This window comes from Protopterus annectens, chromosome 16.part0 (assembly GCF_019279795.1).
Source record: "Protopterus annectens isolate FY-2018-M chromosome 16.part0, PAN1.0, whole genome shotgun sequence".
Taxonomy (NCBI): Eukaryota; Metazoa; Chordata; order Ceratodontiformes; family Protopteridae; genus Protopterus; species Protopterus annectens.
This window is the reverse complement of record NC_056750.1, coordinates 57,650,793-57,675,600: the sequence shown is the minus strand read 5'-3', so window position 1 is coordinate 57,675,600 and position 24,808 is coordinate 57,650,793. Positions and strand designations below refer to the sequence as shown.

General features: G+C 42.4%; 1 protein-coding gene across 3 annotated transcripts in view; it reads right to left on the bottom strand.

Moving 5' to 3' along the window:
* LOC122790732 (adenylate cyclase type 2-like) overlaps window positions 1-24,808 on the bottom strand; it is a 1,393,058-nt gene that overhangs the window by 176,828 nt on the left and 1,191,422 nt on the right. For all 3 annotated transcript variants that reach the window (XM_044058316.1, XM_044058314.1, XM_044058315.1), the window contains exon 19: window positions 20,790-20,974. In XM_044058316.1, coding sequence (XP_043914251.1) covers window positions 20,790-20,974 — 185 coding nt within the window. The remainder of the gene's footprint in view (window positions 1-20,789; window positions 20,975-24,808) is intronic.

The following is a 24,808-nucleotide window of genomic DNA, read 5'->3' as shown; positions in this document are numbered from 1 at the left end:
ATATGGATTACAGCAGTAAACCTGATTTATATCTATGGTGATGACATGTCATTGATAGGGATTACAGCAGTAAGCCAGTCTCAGATCTATGGTGATGACATGTCATTGATAGGGATTACAGCAGTAAGCCTGTGTTAGATCTATGGTGATGACATGTCATTGATAGGGATGACAGCAGTAAGGCTGTCTCAGATCTATGGTAATGACATGTCATTGATAGGGATTACAGCAGTAAGCCTGCTTTAAATCTATGGTGATGACATGTCACTGATAGGGATTACAGCAGTAAGCCTGCTTTACATCTATGGTGATGACATGTCATTGATAGGGATTACAGCAGTAAGGCTGTGTTAGATGTATGGTGATGACATGTCATTGATAGGCATTACATCTGTAAGGCTGTCTCAGATCTATGATAATGACATGCCATTAATAGGGATTACAGCAGTAAGCCTGCGTTAGATCTCTGGTACTGACATGTCATTGATAGGTATTACAGCAGTAAGCCTGTCTCAGATCTATCGTGATGACATGTCATTGATAGGGATTACAGCAGTAAGCCTGCTTTAAATCTATGGTGATGACATGTCACTGATAGGGATTACAGCAGTAAACCTGTGTTAGATGTATGGTGATGACATGTCATTGATAGGGATTACAGCAGTAAGCCTGTTTCAGATCTATGGTGATGACATGTCATTGATAGGTATTACAGCAGTAAATCTGTGTTAGATCTATGGTGATGACATGTCATTGATAGGGATTACAGCAGTAAGCCTGTGTTAGATACATGGTGATGACATGTCATTGATGGGGATTACAGCAGTAAACCTGTCATAGACCTGTGGTACTGACATGTCATTGATAGGGATTACAGCAGTAAGCCTGTCATAGACCTGCAGTACTGACATGTCATTGATAGGGTTTACAGCAGTAAGCCTGTTTTAGATCTATGGCAATGACATATCATTGATAGGGATTACAACAGTAAGCCTGTGTTACATCTATGATGATGACATGTCATTGATAGGGATTACAGCAGTAAGCCTGACTTAGATCTATGGCAATGACATATCATTGATAAGGATTACAGTAGTAAGCCTGTGTTACATCTATGGTGATGACATGTCACTGATAGGGATTACAGCAGTAAGCCTGTGTTAGATCTACGGTAATGACATGTCATTGATAGGGATTACAGCAGTAAGCCTGTGTTAGATCTATGGTGATGACATGTCATTGATGGGGATTACAGCAGTAAGCCTGTGTTTACAGCAGTAAGCCTGTGTTAGATCTATGGTGATGACATGTCATTGGTAAGGATTACAGCAGTAAGCCTGTGTTAGATCTATGGTGATGACATGTCATTGATGGGGATTACAGCACTAAGCCTGTGTTAGATCTATGGTGATGACATGTCATTGATAGGAATTACATCAGTAAGTCTGTCATAGACCTGTGGTACTGACATGTCATTGATAGGGATTACAGCAGTAAGCCTGTCATAGACCTGTGATACTGACATGTCATTGATAGGGATTACAGCAGTAAGCCTGTCATAGACCTGTGGTACTGACATGTCATGTATAGTGATGCAGCAGTAAGCCTGTCATAGACCTGTGGTACTGACATGTCATTTATAGTGATTACAGCAGTAAGCCTGTCATAGACCTGTGGTACTGACATGTCATTGATAGGGATTACAGCAGTAAGCCTTTCATAGACTTGTGGTACTGACATGTCATTGATAGGGATCACATCAGTAAATCTGTGTTAGATCTATGGCACTGACATGTCTTTGATAGGGATTACAGCAGTAAGCCTGTCTCAGATCTATGGTGATGACATGTCATTGATATGGATTACAGCAGTAAGGCTGTGTTAGATCTATGGTGATGACATGTCATTGATAGGGATTACAGCAGTAAGCCTGTGTTAGATCTATGGTGATGACATGTCATTGATATGGATTATAGCAGTAAGCCTGTTATAGACCTGTGGTACTGAAATGTCATTGATAGGGATTACAGCAGTAAGCCTGTCATAGACATGTGGTAATGACATATCATTGACAGGGATTACAGCAATAAGCCTGTCATAGACCTGTGGTACTGACATGTCATTGATAGTGATTTCAGCAGTAAGCCTGTCATAGACCTGTGGTACTGACATGTCATTGATGGGGATTACAGTAGTAAGCATGTCATAGACCTATTGTACTGACATGTCATTGATTGGGATTACAGCAGTAAGCCTGTCATAGACATATGGTACTGACATGTCATTGATAGGGATTACAGCAGTAAGCCTGATTCAGATCTATGGTAATGACATGTCATTGATAGGGATTACAGCAGTAAGCATGTGTTAGATCTATGGTGATGACATGTCATTGATAGGGATTACAGCAGTAAGCCTGCTTTACATCTATGGTGATGACATGTCATTGATAGGGATTACAGCAGTAAGGCTGTGTTAGATCTATGGTGATGACATGTCATTGATAGGGATTACAGCAGTAAGCCTGTGTTAGATGTATGGTGATGAAATGTCATTGATAGGGATTACAGCAGTAAGCCTGCCTCATATCAATGGTGATGACATGTCATTGATAGGGATTACAGCAGTAAGCCTGCGTTAGATCTATGGTGATGACATGTCATTGATGGGGATTACAGCAGTAAGCCTGTGTTAGATCTATGGTGATGACATGTCATTGATAGGGATTACAGCAGTAAGCCTGTCATAGACCTATGGTACTGACATGTCATTGATATGGATTACAGCAGTAAACCTGTGTTAGATCTATGGCACTGACATGTCATTGATAGGGATTACAGCAGTAAGTCTGTCTCAGATCTATGGTGATGACATGTCATTGATAGGGATTACAGCAGTAAGCCTGTGTTAGATCTATGGTGATGACATGTCATTGATATGGATTATAGCAGTAAGCCTGTCATAGACCTGTGGTACTGACATGTCATTGATGGGGATTACAGCAGTAAGCATGTCATAGACCTATTGTACTGACATGTCATTGATTGGGATTACAGCAGTAAGCCTGTCATAGACATATGGTACTGACATGTCATTGATAGGGATTACAGCAGTAAGCCTGATTCAGATCTATGGTAATGACATGTCATTGATAGGGATTACAGCAGTAAGCCTGTGTTAGATCTATGGTGATGACATGTCATTGATAGGGATTACAGCAGTAAGCCTGTCATAGACATGTGGTAATGACATATCATTGACAGGGATTACAGCAATAAGCCTGTCATAGACCTGTGGTACTGACATGTCATTGATAGCGATTTCAGCAGTAAGCCTGTCATAGACCTGTGGTACTGACATGTCATTGATGGGGATTACAGCAGTAAGCATGTCATAGACCTATTGTACTGACATGTCATTGATTGGGATTACAGCAGTAAGCCTGTCATAGACATATGGTACTGACATGTCATTGATAGGGATTACAGCAGTAAGCCTGATTCAGATCTATGGTAATGACATGTCATTGATAGGGATTACAGCAGTAAGCCTGTGTTAGATCTATGGTGATGACATGTCATTGATAGGGATTACAGCAGTAAGCCTGCTTTACATCTATGGTGATGACATGTCATTGATAGGGATTACAGCAGTAAGGCTGTGTTAGATCTATGGTGATGACATGTCATTGATAGGGATTACAGCAGTAAGCCTGTGTTAGATGTATGGTGATGACATGTCATTGATAGGGATTACAGCAGTAAGCCTGCGTTAGATCTATGGTGATGACATGTCATTGATAGGGATTACAGCAGTAAGCCTGCGTTAGATCTATGGTGATGACATGTCATTGATGGGGATTACAGAAGTAAGCCTGTGTTAGATCTATGGTGATGACATGTCATTGATAGGGATTACAGCAGTAAGCCTGTCATAATCCTATGGTACTGACATGTCATTGATAGGGATTACAGCAGTAATCCTGTTATAGACCTATGGTACTGACATGTCATTGATAGGGATTACAGCAGTAAACCTGACTCAGATCTATGGTAATGGCATGTCATTGATAGGGATTACAGCAGTAAACCTGTGTTAGATCTATGGTGATGACATGTCATTGATAGGGATTACAGCAGTAAGACTGCTTTACATCTATGGTGATGACATGTCACTGATAGGGATTACAGCAGTAATCCTGCTTTACATCTATGGTGATGACATGTCATTGATAGGGATTACAGCAGTAAACCCGTGTTAGATGCATGGTGATGACATGTAATTGATGGGGATTACAGCAGTAAGCCTGTTTCAGATCTATGGTGATGACATGTCATTGATAGGGATTACAGCAGTAAACCTGTGATAGATCTATGGTGATGACATGTCATTGATAGGGATTACAGCAGTAAGCCTGTGTTAGATACATGGTGATGACATGTCATTGATAGGGATTACAGCAGTAAACCTGTCATAGACCTGTGGTACTGACATGTCATTGATAGGGATTACAGCAGTAAACCTGTCATAGACCTGTGGTAATGACATGTCATTGATAGGGATTACAGCAGTAAGCCTGTCATAGACCTGTGGTACTGACATGTCATTGATAGGGATTACAGCAGTAAGCCTGTCATAGACCTGTGGTACTGACATGTCATTGATGGGGATTTCAGCAGTAAGCCTGTCATAGACCTGTGGTACTGACATGTCATTGATTGGGATTACAGCAGTAAGCCTGTCATAGACCTATGGTGATGATGTAATTGATACTCTGCTGTCCCACACCTACACGCAGGCCTCTCAACTTTCCCTGATTTCAATCATATTTTAGTTCTCTCCCTCTTAATCCCTCCTGCAACAGATTGCTTTTGTAGGAAAGCTAATGAATTACATGTAATATAGTGACAAGAAGTAAGTGTGTACACTCCTGTAACATCAAATTATGTACAGTAATTCACCTCCTCTCATTCTGTCTATGTCTCACATAAATGGTTCTAACATTTTAAAAGTGTCCCTGATTATCCCTGATATAATCTGGCTGAGACCCTGATTCCGTTGACATTTGTCCCTGCTTGGTTGACAGCTATGCCTAACATACCTTGTCAATCTCTTACAGCAAGAAATCTGAACAAAGTCATAATGAATGAAGGGAAAGAGGCCCAAAATTAGGGACACTTTTTAAATATTGCTCTTACAAACTAAGAAAGTTAATAGAATAACAGGTATTACAGTAGCATGACTGTGCCCTGAAGGTTGTGACATCAGAAACTCGTATGTGATTCTTTATTTTCTGACATCAACCCTCAATGATTTGCCAACAATTTTCCAGAAATCCACAATTTTATGTGAAAATGACCAAAAATATTAGGCAAAAAATCTTGACATTGTGCGAACGTCTGTATAATTGAGAGGTATTATGCCTACAGGGAATATACACTACAACAGGTTTGCATTGTTTTTTTGTCATTGTGGCACACTGGTGTTGGTGAACTTTCCCCATATAGTGGTTGTAATAGCATACTGCTGTCTGATAGTGGCTGTATGACATATTAGTGGGAGGTTGCCCATAGGGGGCACACCACAGTAGACTCAGTGCTGAGTGTAGGAACATACAGCAGAATCTGCCATGGCACACATGGACATATCCCAATATTGCTACTATCGTTGTGGTATCCACACAAGTAGTGTGTTGCCAGACTGTGGTGTATGATGTGTGAGGAAGCAGTGGATAGTGCAGGCCATTATGGGCATGCTGAATCTGTACATAGTGGATGTCCACGTATCTGGTCCTGTGATGTGTTTCCCTTTTGTTGTCTTTCAGTAACCATGTACTGCAGATGAAGATAATGAGATAGTTGTGGAAGGACTAAGGCAGCATCATCAGATCTTGTTGTCCAATGGGAGGCATAATCGGGAACTGTGGGCAGCATTGTGGGCAAATTGTGCGTGATGTCAATGAAATTGGCCAGCAGGATAGGACCTATGAGCAGGTCTGACACTGAGCCACACACATAGTGAATACTGCTTGATGAAAGGCAGCTGATGTTACCAGGGATCATGCTGCCACCGGTGGAGGGCCTACAGTGGAACAACCAATCTCGGCCACAGAGGAATTCCTGGTGAACCTAGGAACACATGACAGCTCCCAGGCATCCATCACATGACACATTGTGGAGGTGGGTGCCACAGTGTCCACAGCAGAAGAGTGCCCAGGTTAGCTTACTGTGTTCACCAGTGTAATACTGTATCAGTCATTGTGGCAGGCTGTACATACCTGTACATGGGTGCCAGGTCTATCTGCATTGCAGAGGAGGTGGGCTTTAAGCTCAGTTGTGCACACATACTCAGAATGTCAGCAATGCAGCGAGTAACGCAGTAGCTATAGTACAAGTGGATATATGCAAATATTACCTTTTAGTGCTGCAAAATTTGGTGGTGCTGGCAATACCTCTCCCTCACCTTTTCATAGGTCTGTCAGGTGTTGCCCAAGCCCATAGTTCTGTACATGGTAACCATGATACTGTTGTTTTATGGATCATATATACCCTATGAAAGTTAAGGGCTGCCATATTGCCCTATATGCAAATGTTGTGTTTAGCCAGAGTAGAATATTTGTATGTTCCATTTTGGAACAGTTAAATACAGTTCATAGACTGGGTAATCACAGGTGTGTACTTGAATGAACATTAACACATTTGCACTTAGAGTTGTAAGCAACTACACAGCCTGGTATACATGAGGCACTTACTCCAAGGTGCATGTTCAAACACAAAAGGGAGACGGTACATACCTGAGGCAGTGACACTAGTACCGGCATATCATTCTCATGATAGGTGTACTGGGTTTTATGTGTAGTTCTGTCACATACAGTGTCATATTGCATATCTTACAGGTATATTGTACTGGCAACTTTAACAGGATGTAGCTGAAGTGCATATTATAATAGCCTTGACTTGTACGTGTATGTTGTTATGAGGTTGTCTGTTGTGCATGGGAGTGGAGATGAGAAAATGTGAGACTAGTAATGCAGTTGTGGATACTCATCTTTATGAGTCTGTGTGGATTACCATACATAATAGTGCAGGTAGTAATGTACTGCTTTTGTCTTGGTTTTCACAGGTGACCGGGGGGGGGGGTTGGAGTCTGTCCCCCTCACAACCTGATGTCGGTGTTTTATCAGACTCTGATGATAATGGTGGCCACAGTGAAGCACAGGTGGGGCTGAACCTGTCCTAGAGGTTGACAACCCTCTTCTGCCCCCATTGTGTCCTTACACAGTCAGTATGCCCAGACATACCCAGTCTCCAGAGGCCACAGATATTGGATAGTCACAGGATAGAGACATTGAACAAGGAAGTGTGGCAATTATAGCTCCAGTGAGTGCAGATATTGGCCATAGCCAGAGAGCTAGCAAGGTCCCACACAGGCGGATTGACAGGGGTACTTATCTGTTGCTGGTGTCACACCATGAGTCACTTAACATATGTTTTGGGACATCATGGAGGCAAAAGCATATTCTGAACAGAACACCAGACGTACACTTAAGGTTACTAATAGAGCACAATCTGACATCCATGACTGCCTCCACTGCATTGGGGACAGCCTGGATCAGTTCACTGATGCAGTGGACAGACAGTGGGCTAAGACAGTGTCCGTCTTGGGCTGCACATTGTTTGTACTGGAACATCTGGTTGGAGTTGGGTGTCAGACCCATGGACGTAGGTCAGCAACACCATCTGTTGAGAGTCTACGTGGCCGTGCACAGTCACACTCCTGTAATGACAGTACCTCCAGTGCTACAGAGGGAAATGTGCTGTCCACACCACAACATGGCAGGCCATGAGTACATGGTCCTGGGTGGTCCCGCAAGGGAACACAGCCCCAGTGGACAGCAGTCACCATCAGGTAGTAGAACCACATTTGACCTTGGGCATGGTGGTGACAGTGCTACTCCTGGCAGAGCCAGTTCCCGTGTTCATGGCTGGAGACAGTGAACTGTCCACTCTACCATGTGCAGTCCACAGCTGTCCAACATACACATGTGTAGGGCTAGCACTAGGCTTGACGCTGTACACATACACACTCAAACACCACTGTAACATGCAGGTCACCTACAGACACAAATGGCACCTCTCCATGGTTCATCTAACCTGCACCCCTTCCTGATTCATACACATGCTGTCAACTGTTTAACACAGCCTAAGCCTCCAACACCCCCCCACCAAACCAGGTGCATGTGATGATATCTGTGCGACATCCCTGCCATCATTGCCATTGATGCAGGGAAATGAAGCTATGTGTCTGATGCACAGGGTGACTATATTACTTGACATGTTCTTGTGCAATGCAATATTGTTTTGCCATGCCACTTGTTGTGGTCCATAACAGATACTGTATGCTGGCATGTGTCATGTGCCATGACTATGTGCCAAATTGTGTGTACCTTATCTTGTTTGATGTTGCATTTATGGCAGTGTTACAGAATGACAGCTGTATCTTGGACCTGTGTATGTTTATGTTCCAGGAGTCTGAGGGGATAAACTATGGACACATGGTTGCAATACAGTGGCACAGGATGGCATGGCAGCAGAGCAGAAATATGATGTTGGCAAGGCACAACAGTATATGTGCATGGCTCTCTGGGAGCATATGTGTATAACAGTCTAACAGGGACAATGGAGCAGTCAGCTTATTCATGCATTCATACTTTGTGATAAGGTCTGCTACCCTTGATACGTGTCACCTGGGTTTTCTGAACTTACAAATCTACAAGGTGTGGTGATGGAGTTGACACATCTAAAAATATCATGTGTCCAGTTCAGACAGGTGGCAGATATCAGCTATGATTGTCAAGTTCTGCATCCCATTGTGTAACCTGCACATTTTGTGTGTGACAGTAGATGTGTGTTTATATGCATGGGGGGGGGCCTGTGTCATGCAGGGTGTACTCTCTGTGTCACATAGCAGTCTTCCCAGTATGTAATGTGTACCACTTTGATGCTGTAGGTGTGTAGCACATTTGGAACATGTGTTACTCCTGCCATGGCAACGTGGGGGTACACAGTGGATTTTGACACCTTCCTGTACGGGGGATATACACATCCCCATCATAGCAGTTAGTGGACAGACTACATTTGTATGGTCATGACACAGACATCATAGGACATGTTATCTACACTGTGTATTGTACCATGGAATCTGTGTGGCTGCTACAGTTGTACATTATTTATTTGTGGTGATATTGCAAGGGTGCCATTGCACACAATGGTGGTGTGCTGGCTGCCACATTTAGTATAAAGTGACAATATGACATTTACACCCATCTGAAACCTGTCAGTATTGATGCACAACAGTGAATGCATCCCTACATCCCCATAAACAGTGACTGTCCATACCTTCATGTGTAGTGGCTCCATTGTGTGTGGTGTGCAGACATTGCATTATTTTGCTGGGGTGGATGATATACCACTGGATAGTAATGTGCCGTGGTTGGCATGTTGTCTATGTCAGTGATACAGACACCAGACTGTGGTTTAGGCCATCCTGGATAACTGTTGGGTCTGTATGGGTGTCAGTGATAGGCAAGAATAAGCAACCACCTGCTAATGCACCAGGCAGAGGTCACTGAAAGTGGCTGTGACTGCAAAGACAGAATACTGCAAAGACGGAATACCTAGAAGGGGTACGGCATTAATGGTGGTTGTCAAACCCCACTGGTGAGTGGTGTCAGTGCAGCATAGGTCTCCTGATGGTATGTTGCCAGGGTATGAGTCTCACATACTTGCATACACTCCAGCTGACATACAAGTCTGTACATGGCATACACAGTTGACAGCATGCCCCGCTATCCTAATATTCCCATAAACCTTGTCATGGCAGTCAACAGGGACATGGGTGGGGGTACATCAGAGCATACAAAACCCAGACAGAGCCAAGATGTCTCACTATACTACCCATTCAGGCAAAATGTACAAAGCACCCACATAGGCATCCATGATACTGTGAATGTAGGGGGTCACTACGTGCCCCATCCATGGCAGACATACCAAACATAGGGACATCCAACTCCAATAGCTGTTCTATAAGCAACAGTGCTCAGCAGGGCACAGTTCCAGGTTTTCTACTGCTTGGACTGCATGTCACCACAGTATATGTGGGTGCTGACTGATTGTGGCTAACAGTGTTGGCTGCTGGCTGCTACTTGTGAGCACTCATACAGTCACTGTGTTATGTTAGTGTCTTGCATAACAATATTAAAAATACATGCCTGGTGATATAGTAATGCCCATAAACCCCAATTTAATATATATGTACTATCCTTTCCATTGGGAAGAACTATGCCCCTGTTTAGTAGCACCGCAGTCTCTACATGTGAAGTACATACTTAGGGGTGACAGGTAGCCACATAGACCTGGCCACACAGGTGTACAATGCATGTGCCAAACATCAACATGTCTGTACAGTGGTATGGCAGGAATCACATGGCATAGCTGCGGCCACAGTCACTGATGGGTGACATACCCATACCCTCCATATACTCTTCCCTCAAGATACCACTATCTGACTACAGTGGTCATGTGCTGATGTACCTTTCTAAACTGTAGTGTCACTTACAGATAACAGTATGGACCCTCACAAGGTCACATCACATCTTCAGTATGTGCTCACTGCTGTTCATCTGCAATGTGTCAGTGTCTCCTGTGCCATTCAGAGTACTCAGAGGTGATCTGTGTCATGCATACAGGACAAGGTGTAACCCTGCTTGATTGCATATGCTGCCTATCTCTAGGAAGGATAGTAGATGGACAAATCACTCTAAGGACATTAACCCACTATGTGGTGTTAGTAGTACATGCTTGTTGGAAACATTTGTGTAGCAGACATAATGCACTCTTGACACAGACCCTCCCTATTGGTATGGTATAGAGAGCACCTTGACGCACCTCCGCAAATGTCATCTGTTTGATTGGCTGGGCGAATGTCATCTCAACACTGGGGGTGTGGCTGCATATCTAGAGGACTTGGGCAATATGTGCTGTTCCTGTGATGAGGAGTAGTGATGTCTCCAATTGTGATGGCTCTATGGCCATCATGTTACTGTCTGTCCATCTCTATCTTACTTAGTCTCCATCTACATCCCATCCCGACCCTCCATACTTCTAACCAACAATTACTTGATATCTACCATCCAAAAAGGTCAGTAGGCAAACTAATCTGCAAACACTCCCTTGCCCATGCTAGGAACAAACTTCCCGTTGACTTAGGTTCAATCTCCCACACCTCACACTTTAAAAATGAACTAAAAGCGTATTTTCTCAATTCTAGAACCTGCCCTTGCCATGACCCTACCTAGTCTTCCTTCCCTTTATGTACCCTCAAAAGGACCATATTTAGTACCTCATTATGCCTCTCTCTCCAATGTGTCAACTATGCAATTGTATAATTTTATACAAACAATTTTTTTTTTATTGTTGACCTATTGAACTATATCAATGTAAAATTGTTACTTAGCTTCTTTTTAATGCAACTTTATGCATGTAACCCAACATATGTGAATCTTTTTGCTATAACTGCTATTATATCAATATTGTTTAAAATTGTACTTGTTTAAAATGTACCATTGGAGCTTTTCTCCTCGGGTCTCCACTGAAAATGGGCCACAAGCCCAGTTGGACAAACCCGGTTAACAAATGTCAATAAATAAATAAATAAATGTGCACATCTCCTATTGCTCTGTGACATGATGTACAATGCTATCAAATCCTGACATGCACACATGGCCACATTCACGTCAGCAGCACTTTTCCACTCACTGCATATAGCACATCCCACAGCACACACACATAGTGCATGGTAGCTACATTTACAGTGGAACACTTACCTATGTAGTGGTACACACTAAAGAGAACAATACTGGATGCAGACACCATGCCTCATGTTTGCTAGTACTATCTGTGTAGGACACATAATGCTTGCTGATATCAGCAGGTCATGTTATGGTCATTCATTTGGGAGGCCACATCACCCGCAACCAGTAAATTAATGCAAAACCCTACCAATGTGTACATTATAAAGGTTATCATATGTATTCAGTAGGGATATACACACACACCAAGTTGGCTGCTGTGAGATTAGAACCTCTATATATCTCCTGTTACACACTATAGCTCGCAGTATTTATCGCAAGTGCAACAGATTTTATCTGATATTAGACTGTCAGCCAGCACTCTTAAGGTGGATGACATCATAAGGACTTGTAGAAGACGGCAATTTAGAGGCGAGCAGCTAGCTACAGGGCCAAAAAGTGCATAACCATTGCACAGGGATAGCCCATAATGGCATCACCATAGTGCTGCAAGGGGATATACTTACACACACACATATACACACAGTTGGCTTATGTGAGATTAGAATCCCTACCTATCTACTCTTACACATTATAGGTTCCAGTACTTATCACACGTGCCACAGAGTTTATCTAATGTTAAAATGTCACCCAGCACTCTAAAGATGGATTAGATCAGCAGGAGTTGTACAGGAGGGCAATTCAGAAGCCATCAGCTAGTTACCGGGCCAAAAAGTGCATACCCATTGCAGGGGGTAGCCCATAAGGCATGTCCATAGTACTACAAGGAGATACATTTACACACACAGACACATACACACAGACACACACACACACACACACACACACACACACACACACACACACACACACACACACACACACACGCACACGCACAGAGTTGGTTGATGTGAGAGCAAAACCCCTACCTATTTACAGTTGCACATTATAGCTCACAGTACTTACCGCACACACCCCAGGTTATGTCTGTTGTATATGTGATTGCAGGCACTGTACTTGTGCAGTACGCAAGGTAGGTTTGTGTTGAACAGCTTGTGTGGCCTGCAGAGTGATATTGCTTGGTACTGTTACTGAATCTAGTGTCCTAGGAGTGGGATAACTGTTAATTACTATGCTATGTGTGTACAGTTACCAGTTTGGCCATATGTGGCTGGCTGCAGTTAGATAGGCAAACATGTGGCCAGGGACAATTTGCCCAGTCCAAGGCCTGCATTGAAACCATTAGATGTTACACCACCTGCTCACCTGTGCCTGAGTACATGGTGACATTCCGCAGGCACAGAGATCTGTCATGAGTGGAATATGTACTGTTGTGGCCTTGGCTTGGTTCCATTGGGCAATTGATATATATATATATATATATATATATATATATATATATATATATATATATATATATATAAATGTGTATAACAGGGATGTCTCTATAAACATTGCTGTGTGTGTATGTTATGTATATTTGTTACACAGATATATGTGGGGAGTCTATGTATCATTGTAAGATATATATATATACATATATGTATAAATAAATATATATATATATATATATATATATATATATATATATATATATATATGTCTAGGATTATTGCACAAAGCTGCAGTAGTCGAACCCAACATCACCGAACACATTTTAATGAACGCGCTTTTACCGAGAAAGCACTTTCATTAAAATGTGTAAAAAAAAAAGAAAAAGCATTTATGCAGGAGAGCTATGCACAACCCATGTGGGGGGCTGTGCCCCCACAACCCCCACTTTAATATTCTCTCTACGAGACTGCACTACAGTGGGGAAAAGGGAATCTTCCCTTATCCGCAGTGCAGTACGGCCTCCACAACAGCATACTTATGCGAAAATGCTGTTTCGGTGAACAGCATTTTCGCACAAGTATGTTCAGCCATGAGTGATTCGGGAAAAAGTGCATCGGGGATTAGTACAGAGCCCATATAAATATCTATATATCTATATATATATCTATATATATATATATATATATATATATATATATATATATATATATATATATATATATATGGTTCTACCTGACATAATCGAAACCCCAGAACACCGACAACGAAATTACCGACACCACATAACCGACAGTGCAAAACACGAAACCTCACATGCCCGACAACGAAATAACCGACGGTACACAAACATGAAACCTCATACACTGCACACACCACAATAACAACAATCAACAAACAAAACACATCCCCTGCCCAAAAACCACACACACAACACAAGCACACCAAAATCCCTACAAACCCACACTAAACCACACATACACAACTATCTACAACCCTAACCCAAACCCTAACCCTAAGGTCCGTCACTATCGATACTCAGCTAACCCGGCTAACCTAACTCACTTAACCGCCGCTTCTAACCCAAACACTATCACTACCGCACACTTACCTAACCCAATCCCTACCGCTAACTAACTTAACCCACCCTTAACCCAAACACTATCACTACCACACACTTACCTAACCCGCGCCCTAACCCTAACTCACTTAACCCGCCTCTAACCCAAAGACTATCACTACCGCAAACTTACCTAACCCAGTCCCTAACTCTAACTCACTTAACCCACCCCTATCCCCACAGACCGTCAATATCCACACTTACCTTACTCGCACCCTAACATCCGTCACTACCGCATACTTACACAGCCTTTTCCCATGTCGGCATCCTAGGCGTTGGTGTTTTCATCAATCGCGTCGGTGTTCTGCATTGTCGATCTTCCGGCGCTTGCGATTCGCTTGTCGGTGTTTTCTGCTGTCGATGATGTCAGGTAGACCCATATATATATATATATATATATATATATATATATATATATATATATATATATATGTATGTATATATATATACATATATATCTGTATAGTATACATGCATTTGATTGGCCGGTGGGATATGGTTGAAAGCAGTGCTGCAAAACCTCAAAAAAGCAATCTCAATTGTTGCAAATCGCAAAATATCCTCCCCTTTTTGACCCATGGTAGCGCTTGTTTAGGTGGTAGAACGGTCAGAAATGTCACATTTGGTGTTTATATGACATTCTGACCACTCGGCAATAAAAAATCCAATCATGACACTCTGCATCATACCCAATCGAGCAATGTTAGCTCTATCAAATAAATGTATTTCATCTGTATTATATGGGTTTGGAGTACACACTGATAGATACACGAATCATGTGAGAGGGGGATAAGGATAGATGAATATGTATACATAGCTGTCTGTATGTACAGACGTATTTCCACATAGCAGGTCTTTATGATGAAGATGCAACAGAGTTGCACTCAAGTTAGTTAGGTGTAGGAGCATACCCAGTGGGACTGTCCGTACTTACAAGGTGACTCCAGGCCACAGTTATCTGTACTACAGTCAGGGATTTTATATGTTATAGACATTGGCAGCTGCACCTGTTTCTGCAGTACAGCACTTCCCTTAAATTGTCCATGGTATTCCCCATCTGTGTGCTGTACATAATATGTGACTGGGGTACATAATGTAGCACCACACACAGGGTGACAGTCTGCATACCTTTCACTGTACATGTTTTTTCATGAATGTCCAGTATTTCACCCCATATGTCTGCTCTGCTTCTCATACATTTGTGGTGTTCTGGTAAATTATTGCATAGTGCAGTCACTGAATAGTACTAAATATGGACACATTTGAGTGACGAACTTTGCATCCTCCAGATATTCTATTCTGTTGCAACCTGTTGCTATACTACTTACCTTCTAGGTTAATCAGAGCATGTGTAATGTAGTTTTGGCCCTTTGTCCACCATATCTCTCTGGCTTTGTCCAGCTTTCTTGCAGTAACAGATTGAGGGGTATGACAGTCTGTGGGAATACCACCATATGACTACCTCACATGCAAAAGATGTGGATGTTGCCAGATTCAAACCATCAAAACCATCATCCATGCTAACATCCTTAACCCACTGAGCCACACAGGCCACCAGACAGAGATGTGTCATTCATCACATGATCAACTGCATACAGGCATACATTGTCATCCTTGTATTACGTGAGACATACAACATGTACTCATGTTCTATGTCACAGCCCTGAAATCGGCTTGTTTGCTGATATATCATGGTTGACTTACTGTTACAGCAGTTGCATAGGAACACTGATGTGCTGCGGGTGGAGGACAACCAGCCCATGGTCTGCTGTCATAGACAGTTTTGTGACTGTCCTGTGATCCCACTGTTTGCCATCTCCCTTGAATAATGTAGTGGATTTTCCAGCCATGTGGCCTAGAGAATATTATGGAGCACATACTATTGGACTGAGTTCCTGTTATCCCATGTGGCTGTTAGATCTCTTCAAGTAGCCCAGTAGCCCACTATATTCCCTTGCATACATGCGTCAGGTCCATACATATTCTACCATATGCTACCATATTCTAGTACTACTTATGAGTGGTGTATAGGTGAGTGATTTACCTTGAGAATGCAGCAGTTAAGACACCTGTAATTCAGAGCCGACTCTGTTCGATGCATGCAGTACACAGCTAATACATGGTTAGGTACAGGTTGTCTGGGATGGCATCATTTTTACTATATATATGTGAGCTGGAGTAAAGTGTCAGTCCGTAGGGCCCTTGATTGTCAATGCGTGCATTATGCATTGTCTCTTGGCCAAGGCCAGAGCATACTCAGCATGCCTACACCTGCCTACAGGGACATCATCAGGGGGCTGCTCCTCTGAGTACCCCTGTGGGTGTGGGTGTGGTAACCCAGGCACTGGTGGGGGGGTTATGTATCCCTTCCCTTTGCTGATCCTGCTGTAGCTGTTTCCGCAGAATCATATTGTGTAGCATCACACATACTGTGAACATGTGTGCACATGTGGCTGGAGAGTACTGCAGAGTTCCGCCAGATATATCGAGGCACCAGAACCATGACTTCAGCAGCCCAAAGACATGCTCAATGATTTTCTTAATTTGTGCATGTGCCTCATTATAGTGTTATTCCATGGGTGTGTGTGTGCATTTCTGATGGGTGTCATCATCCACGGTTCCAGTACATAGCCAGCATCCCCCAGTAAATGGCTGTGCAGGATGTCCCCCCCCAGCAAACATCTGGTACAGCTATGATGCATGCCAGATAAGGGAGTCATTTTAACTGCCAGGGCTGCCAGCACACACATTCATGGTGACACCCTGGGCATTGCACACGACCTGGCAATTGATGGAGTGATACCCCTTGCTGTTGATGTAGATTCTACCCTCCTCACTGGGTGGTGCGTTGATGTGTACATGAGTACAGTCTATGGCACCCAGTTCCTCAGAGTAGTGTTCTACATGGTAGAAGTGTTGCATACTGCTGGCCCTCTCCTCAGTGGTGTAGGGAAAATAAATGTGCTCACTGGCATGTGTTAGCATGGCATCCAGGAACTGGTGGAGTACCCTGGATGCTGATGCCTGGAAGACACCCATCATATCCTCAGTTTGTCATTGGAAGGTACCTGTGGCTAGTATCCTAACAGCTACACATACCTTTGTGTCCACTGGGATGGGTTGTCCTCTCTTGGCTCTGGGTCTGAGTTGAGGATGGCAGAGCTCAGTGAGTTCTTGTAGTATGCCCCTGTCTACCATACAGTGCTCTACAATCTCCAGCTCATGTAGCTCCTGGAAGGTTACCCTTGGGCCTGAACACTTTCCTCCTTCTCATTCTAGGCCTATTGTCAGCAGCAGCATCAGCACTGACCTCAGCATCTAGCACATACAGATGTAGCAGACCTGAAGCAGCCCCTAGCATTCATTCAGTTAAAATTCCCAAGTCTGTACTCCACTGGTGCAGAGTATGGGGGAGACATTGTATTGCAGAGTGTATCCAACCTTTATAGTGCTCTGCTGTAGGTGCAGGCTGTGTGATTGGCTACCTATGATGCATTCCACCTGCCAAGTACATCATTAAGAACATTTAATGGCCCTGGTTTAAGTGAAACAGTGGTCATCAGTAATTCATAGGTTCATAGGTAAGTACTAGGCTATCTGCCCAAGGGCATTTATAAGCCTAGCCACAGAGTGATGGCTTTCGCCTCCCCATTAGATTAGTAACCTGGGCCTCTGTCAACAGGGCTCCTGAAGTGATCCCAGGGTAGAACTTATGATTACCCATCCACTCATCAAGATTTCTCTTGAAGAGGGTCAGAGAGGAACTCTGTCGAATATGGATTGGGATTCTATTCTAGAGTGAGGTGAATCACTGGGACAGGAATCTATCCCTCCAGCATATCCTGTTTATTGTTGTACATAGGTTCAAGTCGCTAGAACGAGTGGTTCTGAGGGATCTCGTTTTTTTGAGGTGAAGCATGTCCATTAGTTCAGGGTTTGACATGGCCCTATAGGTCAGGCATAGGTCACCTCTGAGCAGATGGTAAGCGACTGAAAAGAGCTGGAGCTTTTTTAGTTGTGCTTCATAGGGTAATTCTTTAAGGCCCTTAATCCTCTCAGTGAGGTACTTCTGTGGTCTTTCTAGTTGTTGCAGGTGTCTAGTAAGGTACATCCCAAATGGGGCATTGTACTCTATTATGGGCCTAATGAGTGAGGAGTAAAGGGGCACAATCACCTCCTTGGATCTGGATGAGAAACCCTTTGTGATCAGGTGTGCCACATAGAATGATTTCCTGACCATTTTGGCTATGTGTTATCAAAGGAGAGCATGTTATCTACTTGGGTACCCAGGTCCCTAATTACTTCTGTACTTAGTGGATTCCCATCTATGTGGTAGTTTGTAGGCACTTTGTTTTTCCCAAATGGGATTACTATGTATTTTTTGGCAATTAGCTTGAGGCCGTGACTTTGACACCAGGTGTTTGTCTCTGTGAGACCCTTTTGCAGGATGTCTGTGTCAGCTGGAGAGTCAATTGCACCCAATTTACAGTCATCTGTGAACTTGGTTAGCCACAGTCCCTCTGCCTTTGCCTGTACTTTGGAGAAATATTAAATTTGTTTTTACCACTCTTTTATTTTGCTTTTTCATAAATGCATATCTGCGCACTGTGGCACATTGCGCAAACATGCCCAGATCATTAAGAAAATCAAATATATAATTAATATATCTTTAGCTTTTTGCTACACTCAGTACTGCAGTGCACCATGCAAATGTGCGCCCCACATATAAGCAAAGATTAGCAAATAGTGTACACCCCCCCAAGCCTTCTTCACTTAGCACAGCTGCGCACCATGCAAACACATGGAAACAAGCACCGCAAAGGTAAACAAAGCTCAGCAGTCACTGTACAGACCACATAAAATGTCACGTTCAGCACAGTGGCGCACTGTGCAAACATGAGGAAACACATGCCCCGAAGGTAAACAAAGCTTAGCAGTCAGTGCACACGCCCCACTGCTCAGCCTAGCGGCGTGCTGTGCAAACAGGCACAGCTGAGTGCCAATGAGCTTACAAGTCCTCAGACACTTCTCTTGATATCAGCTACCTCTTCTGTGGTCACCAACATGGTTCTGTGCCTACACGGAAGGAATAGGTGGACACGGATACCCATTTGTGCTATTCAGTAACCCCACCTCATTTGCATAGGGATCCGTGCACATAACTTGCAAACTACATGGTTCCAGGCCCTACCTCATTAGCAACAGCACCATTCCACCATTGTAGATACTATTACATTTGTTTTTACAACTCTTTTATTTTGCTTTTTCATAAATGCATATCTGCACACTGTGGCACATTGCGTAAACATACCCAAATCATTAAGAAAAATAAAATTATTTTAACTTATTTTCCTTATGTTTTTGGACACACTGTGGATAGTTTTGCTCATACCTGCATGTTCTATGGTATTTCTGTCCATCTACCTATGTTTTTGCAGCCCCTGTTGTCTGTCTAATATTCTGTACACAGAATTTTTCCGTTTACACTAAGGGCACTGACACGGGGCCTGCAGGGCTACCTATCTGCTTGCTGGATTGCTCTACCTCCCTCATTTGCATGAACTTCACCTGCTTATGAGGTGATTTGCATGCCATGGATACTTCCGTGTTGGAGTGTATGTGCATGCTGCCCAGCTGTGTTTACTGACTCGCAAACCTGCTTACTTTCATGCAAGGAGCATGCCAAGATGCCTACATGGTAAAAAAGACCATGTAGGCTTTATCAAATCCCCCCTATATTTTTAATGATATTGGAAGGGGGCAGAGCTGGTAATGGGTTACAAAAGTGAAGCAAAATGCAGGTGAACAGTAAGGGATAAAGACTTAGAAAAGGGGGTTACAAAAAACAGAAAAATACAACTGAGAACTTAATTCATACTGAGGGGAAAAATGTAAAATTCCACTTAAATTATAGAAAACTTTAAAAGACTTGCATTCTTTAAATGTTATCACCTTTACCATATCAGTTTACTATGTCAATAATAAATAATAGAACACTTATAGTTAGAACATTTACAGAAGTAGCCAATGGGGACCATAGACTCACTTAAAAGGCAAATGACACACAGATTTAGATACCATTTGTTGTCCGGGTAAGTCTTATGATTAACAAACCTTCATCAGTCATGTCCCAAACCATAAGGCCAAGGGTAACTACACTACATTAGTAATTAATGAAGTCATGGCTAAAAGAACTAGAATTCAGACACTGCAGTAACACAATTTATAATGAGAGTGAATTGTAAAAGAAATTATGTTGAAACAGTTTGTTCTGTGGTGCATTGTGAAATGTGCATGGTTTAAAAGAGTGATTAGATGCCTGTGGCTTTGCTTGAATGTCCACAAATTCAAGGAAATAATTCTACAAATAGCAAAGGTCCACTTTTTCCACAGCTAGGCTGTGCCTGTATGTTTTTACAGCTATAGATACGTTTAAACAACAATTTTTATGTGTATGGCTGGTTCCATGATAACCCATTAGCTGCTTACCTTGAGATGGTTTGGTTGGGATACAGGAGATCCATGTAACAGTCAGAGAGGTCGTGATGGATGTATAGGAATATCACATTGTAAACCACAAGTCCCAGTGTCAGTAAGATCAGCTTCACTTCAAAGTTCACCCGCAGGTACACCGAACACGAGAGTAGTCCCAGGACACAGCAATAAATATAATACTGTTGTCAAAGCAAACAAAGGAAAACAGAAAAAAAGTAATGCCTTAGTGAAATGCATATGCATAATACCGCTCTGTACTGTACAGCTGTTTGTGTTAAGAGTACAAGCTATATTGTTATGATTTAAAAGCTTCAATCCTGATCTGAAAATATTAGGATTCGGAGAGCAAGAAGATGACATTTCTGATGAACCCCATTTTAATATAGAAAAGCAGGATTTAAAAATATATTTCCAAATGGGATTCTGTTGTAGACAGCTAGCTAGAATCAAAAAGAACTAAACATTAAAATTACAAAAGTTCCAAAACTTCTACAGTTGTCTACTCAGACCTTTCAGAGTCCATAAATGTCAAATGCCTGCTTAAAGGTACAGTTATTCACATATCTTCATTTTGATATGTTTTCAGGCACCAAACACAAATTCCTGAGTTCATTTGCTTGCACAGAAAATAAAAGATAAGTACTGACCCTGTCTATTCACATGTGATGGGGTTTCTGTTGTGGGTAGCTACTGGAATTTTCTCTTCTATAATTCTAACCTTGGATTTTTTTCCCTTTCATCCTCACTCATAGGGTACATTAATCCCGAACGTGCACACACATGGTCTCATGCTCCAGACTAGAAGGGCATATATATCCTCTGAATGAATCAGGTTGACCTTCATGTCTTGAATGGGCAACAGAGTTTGACAGGAAGCAGAAGTGGCAACAGCCAAAGATGCACAGATATATCCTTGCTTACCTTACCGATGATTCAGTCCCCAGCTGGCAGCTGAAGGGACAATCCAAACACAGGGAAATGAGGGAAGGATAAAAAAAAACACTAATTGCAGGGCTCCCTTGCAGACAGAGCCACAGCAAGGGTAGGCTGAAGAGTGGTCCCTCTGGGTGCAGGCTGTTAGAAAGGTTGATTAGTGCTTTAGTGTAGGTGCTGTTCAGTTCCTGGGCCTTAGAACCACTGTAGTGGTAAAGCACTTAAGTTTCAGGTTTATTATAATATTCTGTATTTCCTATAAACTTTAACAAAACTCTTTGCAACAGTTTTCTGCTTTTCAAATTCTGCAGACCTTTTTTTTGATTCACAACTCTGGCTAGGGGTATGCCAGATAGGGGCATTGTCCAGGGTACCAGACAACCTAGTTACAGCTCTCTTCACAAATCACCTGATTAAACTTTTAGATTAATTATTTATCCACATTTATACTTTTTTCTCTCAGTGATCTATTATTTGATAAATTAATTAATAATTCAGATAAAAATTCACATTGTTGATGTGCTTATTCATTATTATGACTGTCTGCAAATACATTCATATTATTTTTATCATTTTGTTATGCTTATTTTGCAAATTCAAAATTTTCACCTGTTCAGTCATATCCATGCCAGAAAATTGTGTTTGACATGACTATAAAATACAGACATTTTCCTTTATGAAAAGTGTTTATTAGTTAAGACTCCTAGCACCGAGCAGTAGTGCCTTCAGCCTGGCATTAGATTCATTTGCTACACTGGTAGGTATGTTGGCTTGACACTGCCTAAAGAGGCACTATGGGGGTGGCTATTGCCTTAGCCAGTATTCAGTCGTCAAGCGGTGACAGGTACACATCAGCACTGGCAACCCAGCCAGTTATAGAAATTAATCACCCAGGCATTTTACAAACGCTAGATTCCCTTCAAATGACACCCGTAGCTAAGCCAGTTATAGAAATTAATCACCCAGGCATTTTACAAATGCTAGATCCCCTTCAAATGACACCAGTAGCTAAGCCAGTTCTAGAAATTAATCATTTTCTGTTTGTTTTGTGGCATGATTCTTGGTGAGGGTAAAATGCTCCTCAGTGTGAGCCTCATACCAGCCTACAGCACATACTCAGAGAGGTCCATTATGTTTCTCTTCATATAATCCAGGGAGGTACATCTCAGATCATTCATACCCACATGGACTATGACTGAGTCATACTGGCACTTGTGGTTAAGTGACCTGAGTGCCTGCATAATCTGGTGAATCCTGGCCCTTGACAGTCAACTGTAAGCCCCTCTTTATCTAAATTGGTGAGGGGGTATCCATGTGTCTCATAATGGAGTGTCCTATGACCATAATGTTTGAATCTCTGGTGTTTCACCTTAGGGGCTTACTTCTGGAGACACTGTGATGTGTATTTTCATGTGTAGTGGTTGTTGTTGATGTGAGTTTGTTTGCAAGTAGTTTCTGAGGGCAGCATATGGGAGGCCTCTTGAGATTTTGGTAAGTGAGTACGTCTGCATATCTGGGTTTATGTGCTGAAACCTCATTTAGTGATGGAAATGATGTGAGTGTGCTGACAACCTGTTTATCATTTGATTTGTCAGTATGTGAAAGTCATCTCTCAATTTTCATACTGTAACTACATCTCTGACATATTGCGCTTATTTATATCAGGATTAAGTGTTGCCAGTATACATGGGGCAATTGTTACAATGCCTCAGGATGCCAATGTCCTGCAGGATGCCCACAGAGACAGTAGGAAAGTTCTTATCCATGGTTTCAGGTTGTTTACTATGAGCTTAACCAGTGAGAACAGTAGGGAGATTTAACTGGACTGGGATGATAACACACAGACAAAGAATGGTGCTATACTCCGTGTGAGCTGCAGCGATCCAACAAGGCAATGCTGTGCTGTGTATAACTCAGACGCTCCTAGAGCAGCAGGGGTACTGAGGAAGGTTGCAGCGATAGTTATTCTAAGGGAAATTTTATCCTGATAGCGTTTGCATCTATAAAGGGCACTGCTAAATGCCACTGTGCAGAGAGCAGGCTACCGCAAGCACCAGGCATATATAAAATTAGAAAAACAAGTTTTACAACATGCCTAGGGACCAATCAGGAAAAGACACAGTAAGCTTTCAGCCAGCAGTCCATAACTCAGACAGTTTTGCTGGAGCACACTTCTGCCACAAGAGTGCAGTCATAAAACTCTCAATATGAAAATGCTGGTTTTAGAGCTCAAGTGCAGGTGAACCACACAATCCAGACACAAGTGCCATGTAAAACTAGCAGACATATTGTAATTTCCCCTCCCAGTATCAGACTTGGGACGCCCTAGTGGAGTCCTAGCTTCAGGATTTTCTCTACTCTTTTTTCAGTGTTTAGGGCCTGTGATGTGCCAGGTGCAAGTTCTAGAGCTATGGCAACAATGAACTCCTGAAAAAGATTCCATGACCCCAGAGGAAATCTTGAAACTGGTTGACTTTTAAAGTCCTGGTAAAGGGAGGGAGGACACAGTATAGGTAGACATTCTCCATTTTTTTTGCTGTTGCTTCTTCTGGAAAGAGAGACCATTATGCCTTTGTGTCTGTCTGGTAGGAATGGTGGAGCTGGACAGTAGTAAGTTACAAAGGTAGTTTATAAAACGATGATGAAGTCTGTGCAGATTTTCAGGAATTTGGGGTTCATAGCTAAGGCTATGAGTTAAGGAAGTAAGTGGCTTTCTGATGTATGAAAAGACAATCAGTTTTAAAAACTATAATGCATGACGTGGGACACAAGGATGCGGGATGCCCCTACACCACTGAAGTCATGTCAATGAAATATATACTTCTGAAAGCCTCTGTCAATGTACAAGTGTACTAAAATACACAAGAAATGTTGTGCTCCCCAACAACTGAACCAAATAAAACAATTTAGGGTCCACGCAAATTGCACCAGTGCTCTCCTGCAGCAGTACTGAACAAAGGGAATCAACTCACTATGCAGATACGAAATCTTTAACAGTCACATAGATTAAGCGCTTTCATCTGCGGACTGCAGACTTCATCAGAATCTGTTAAAAATGTCATTACACGTGCTTATATAGT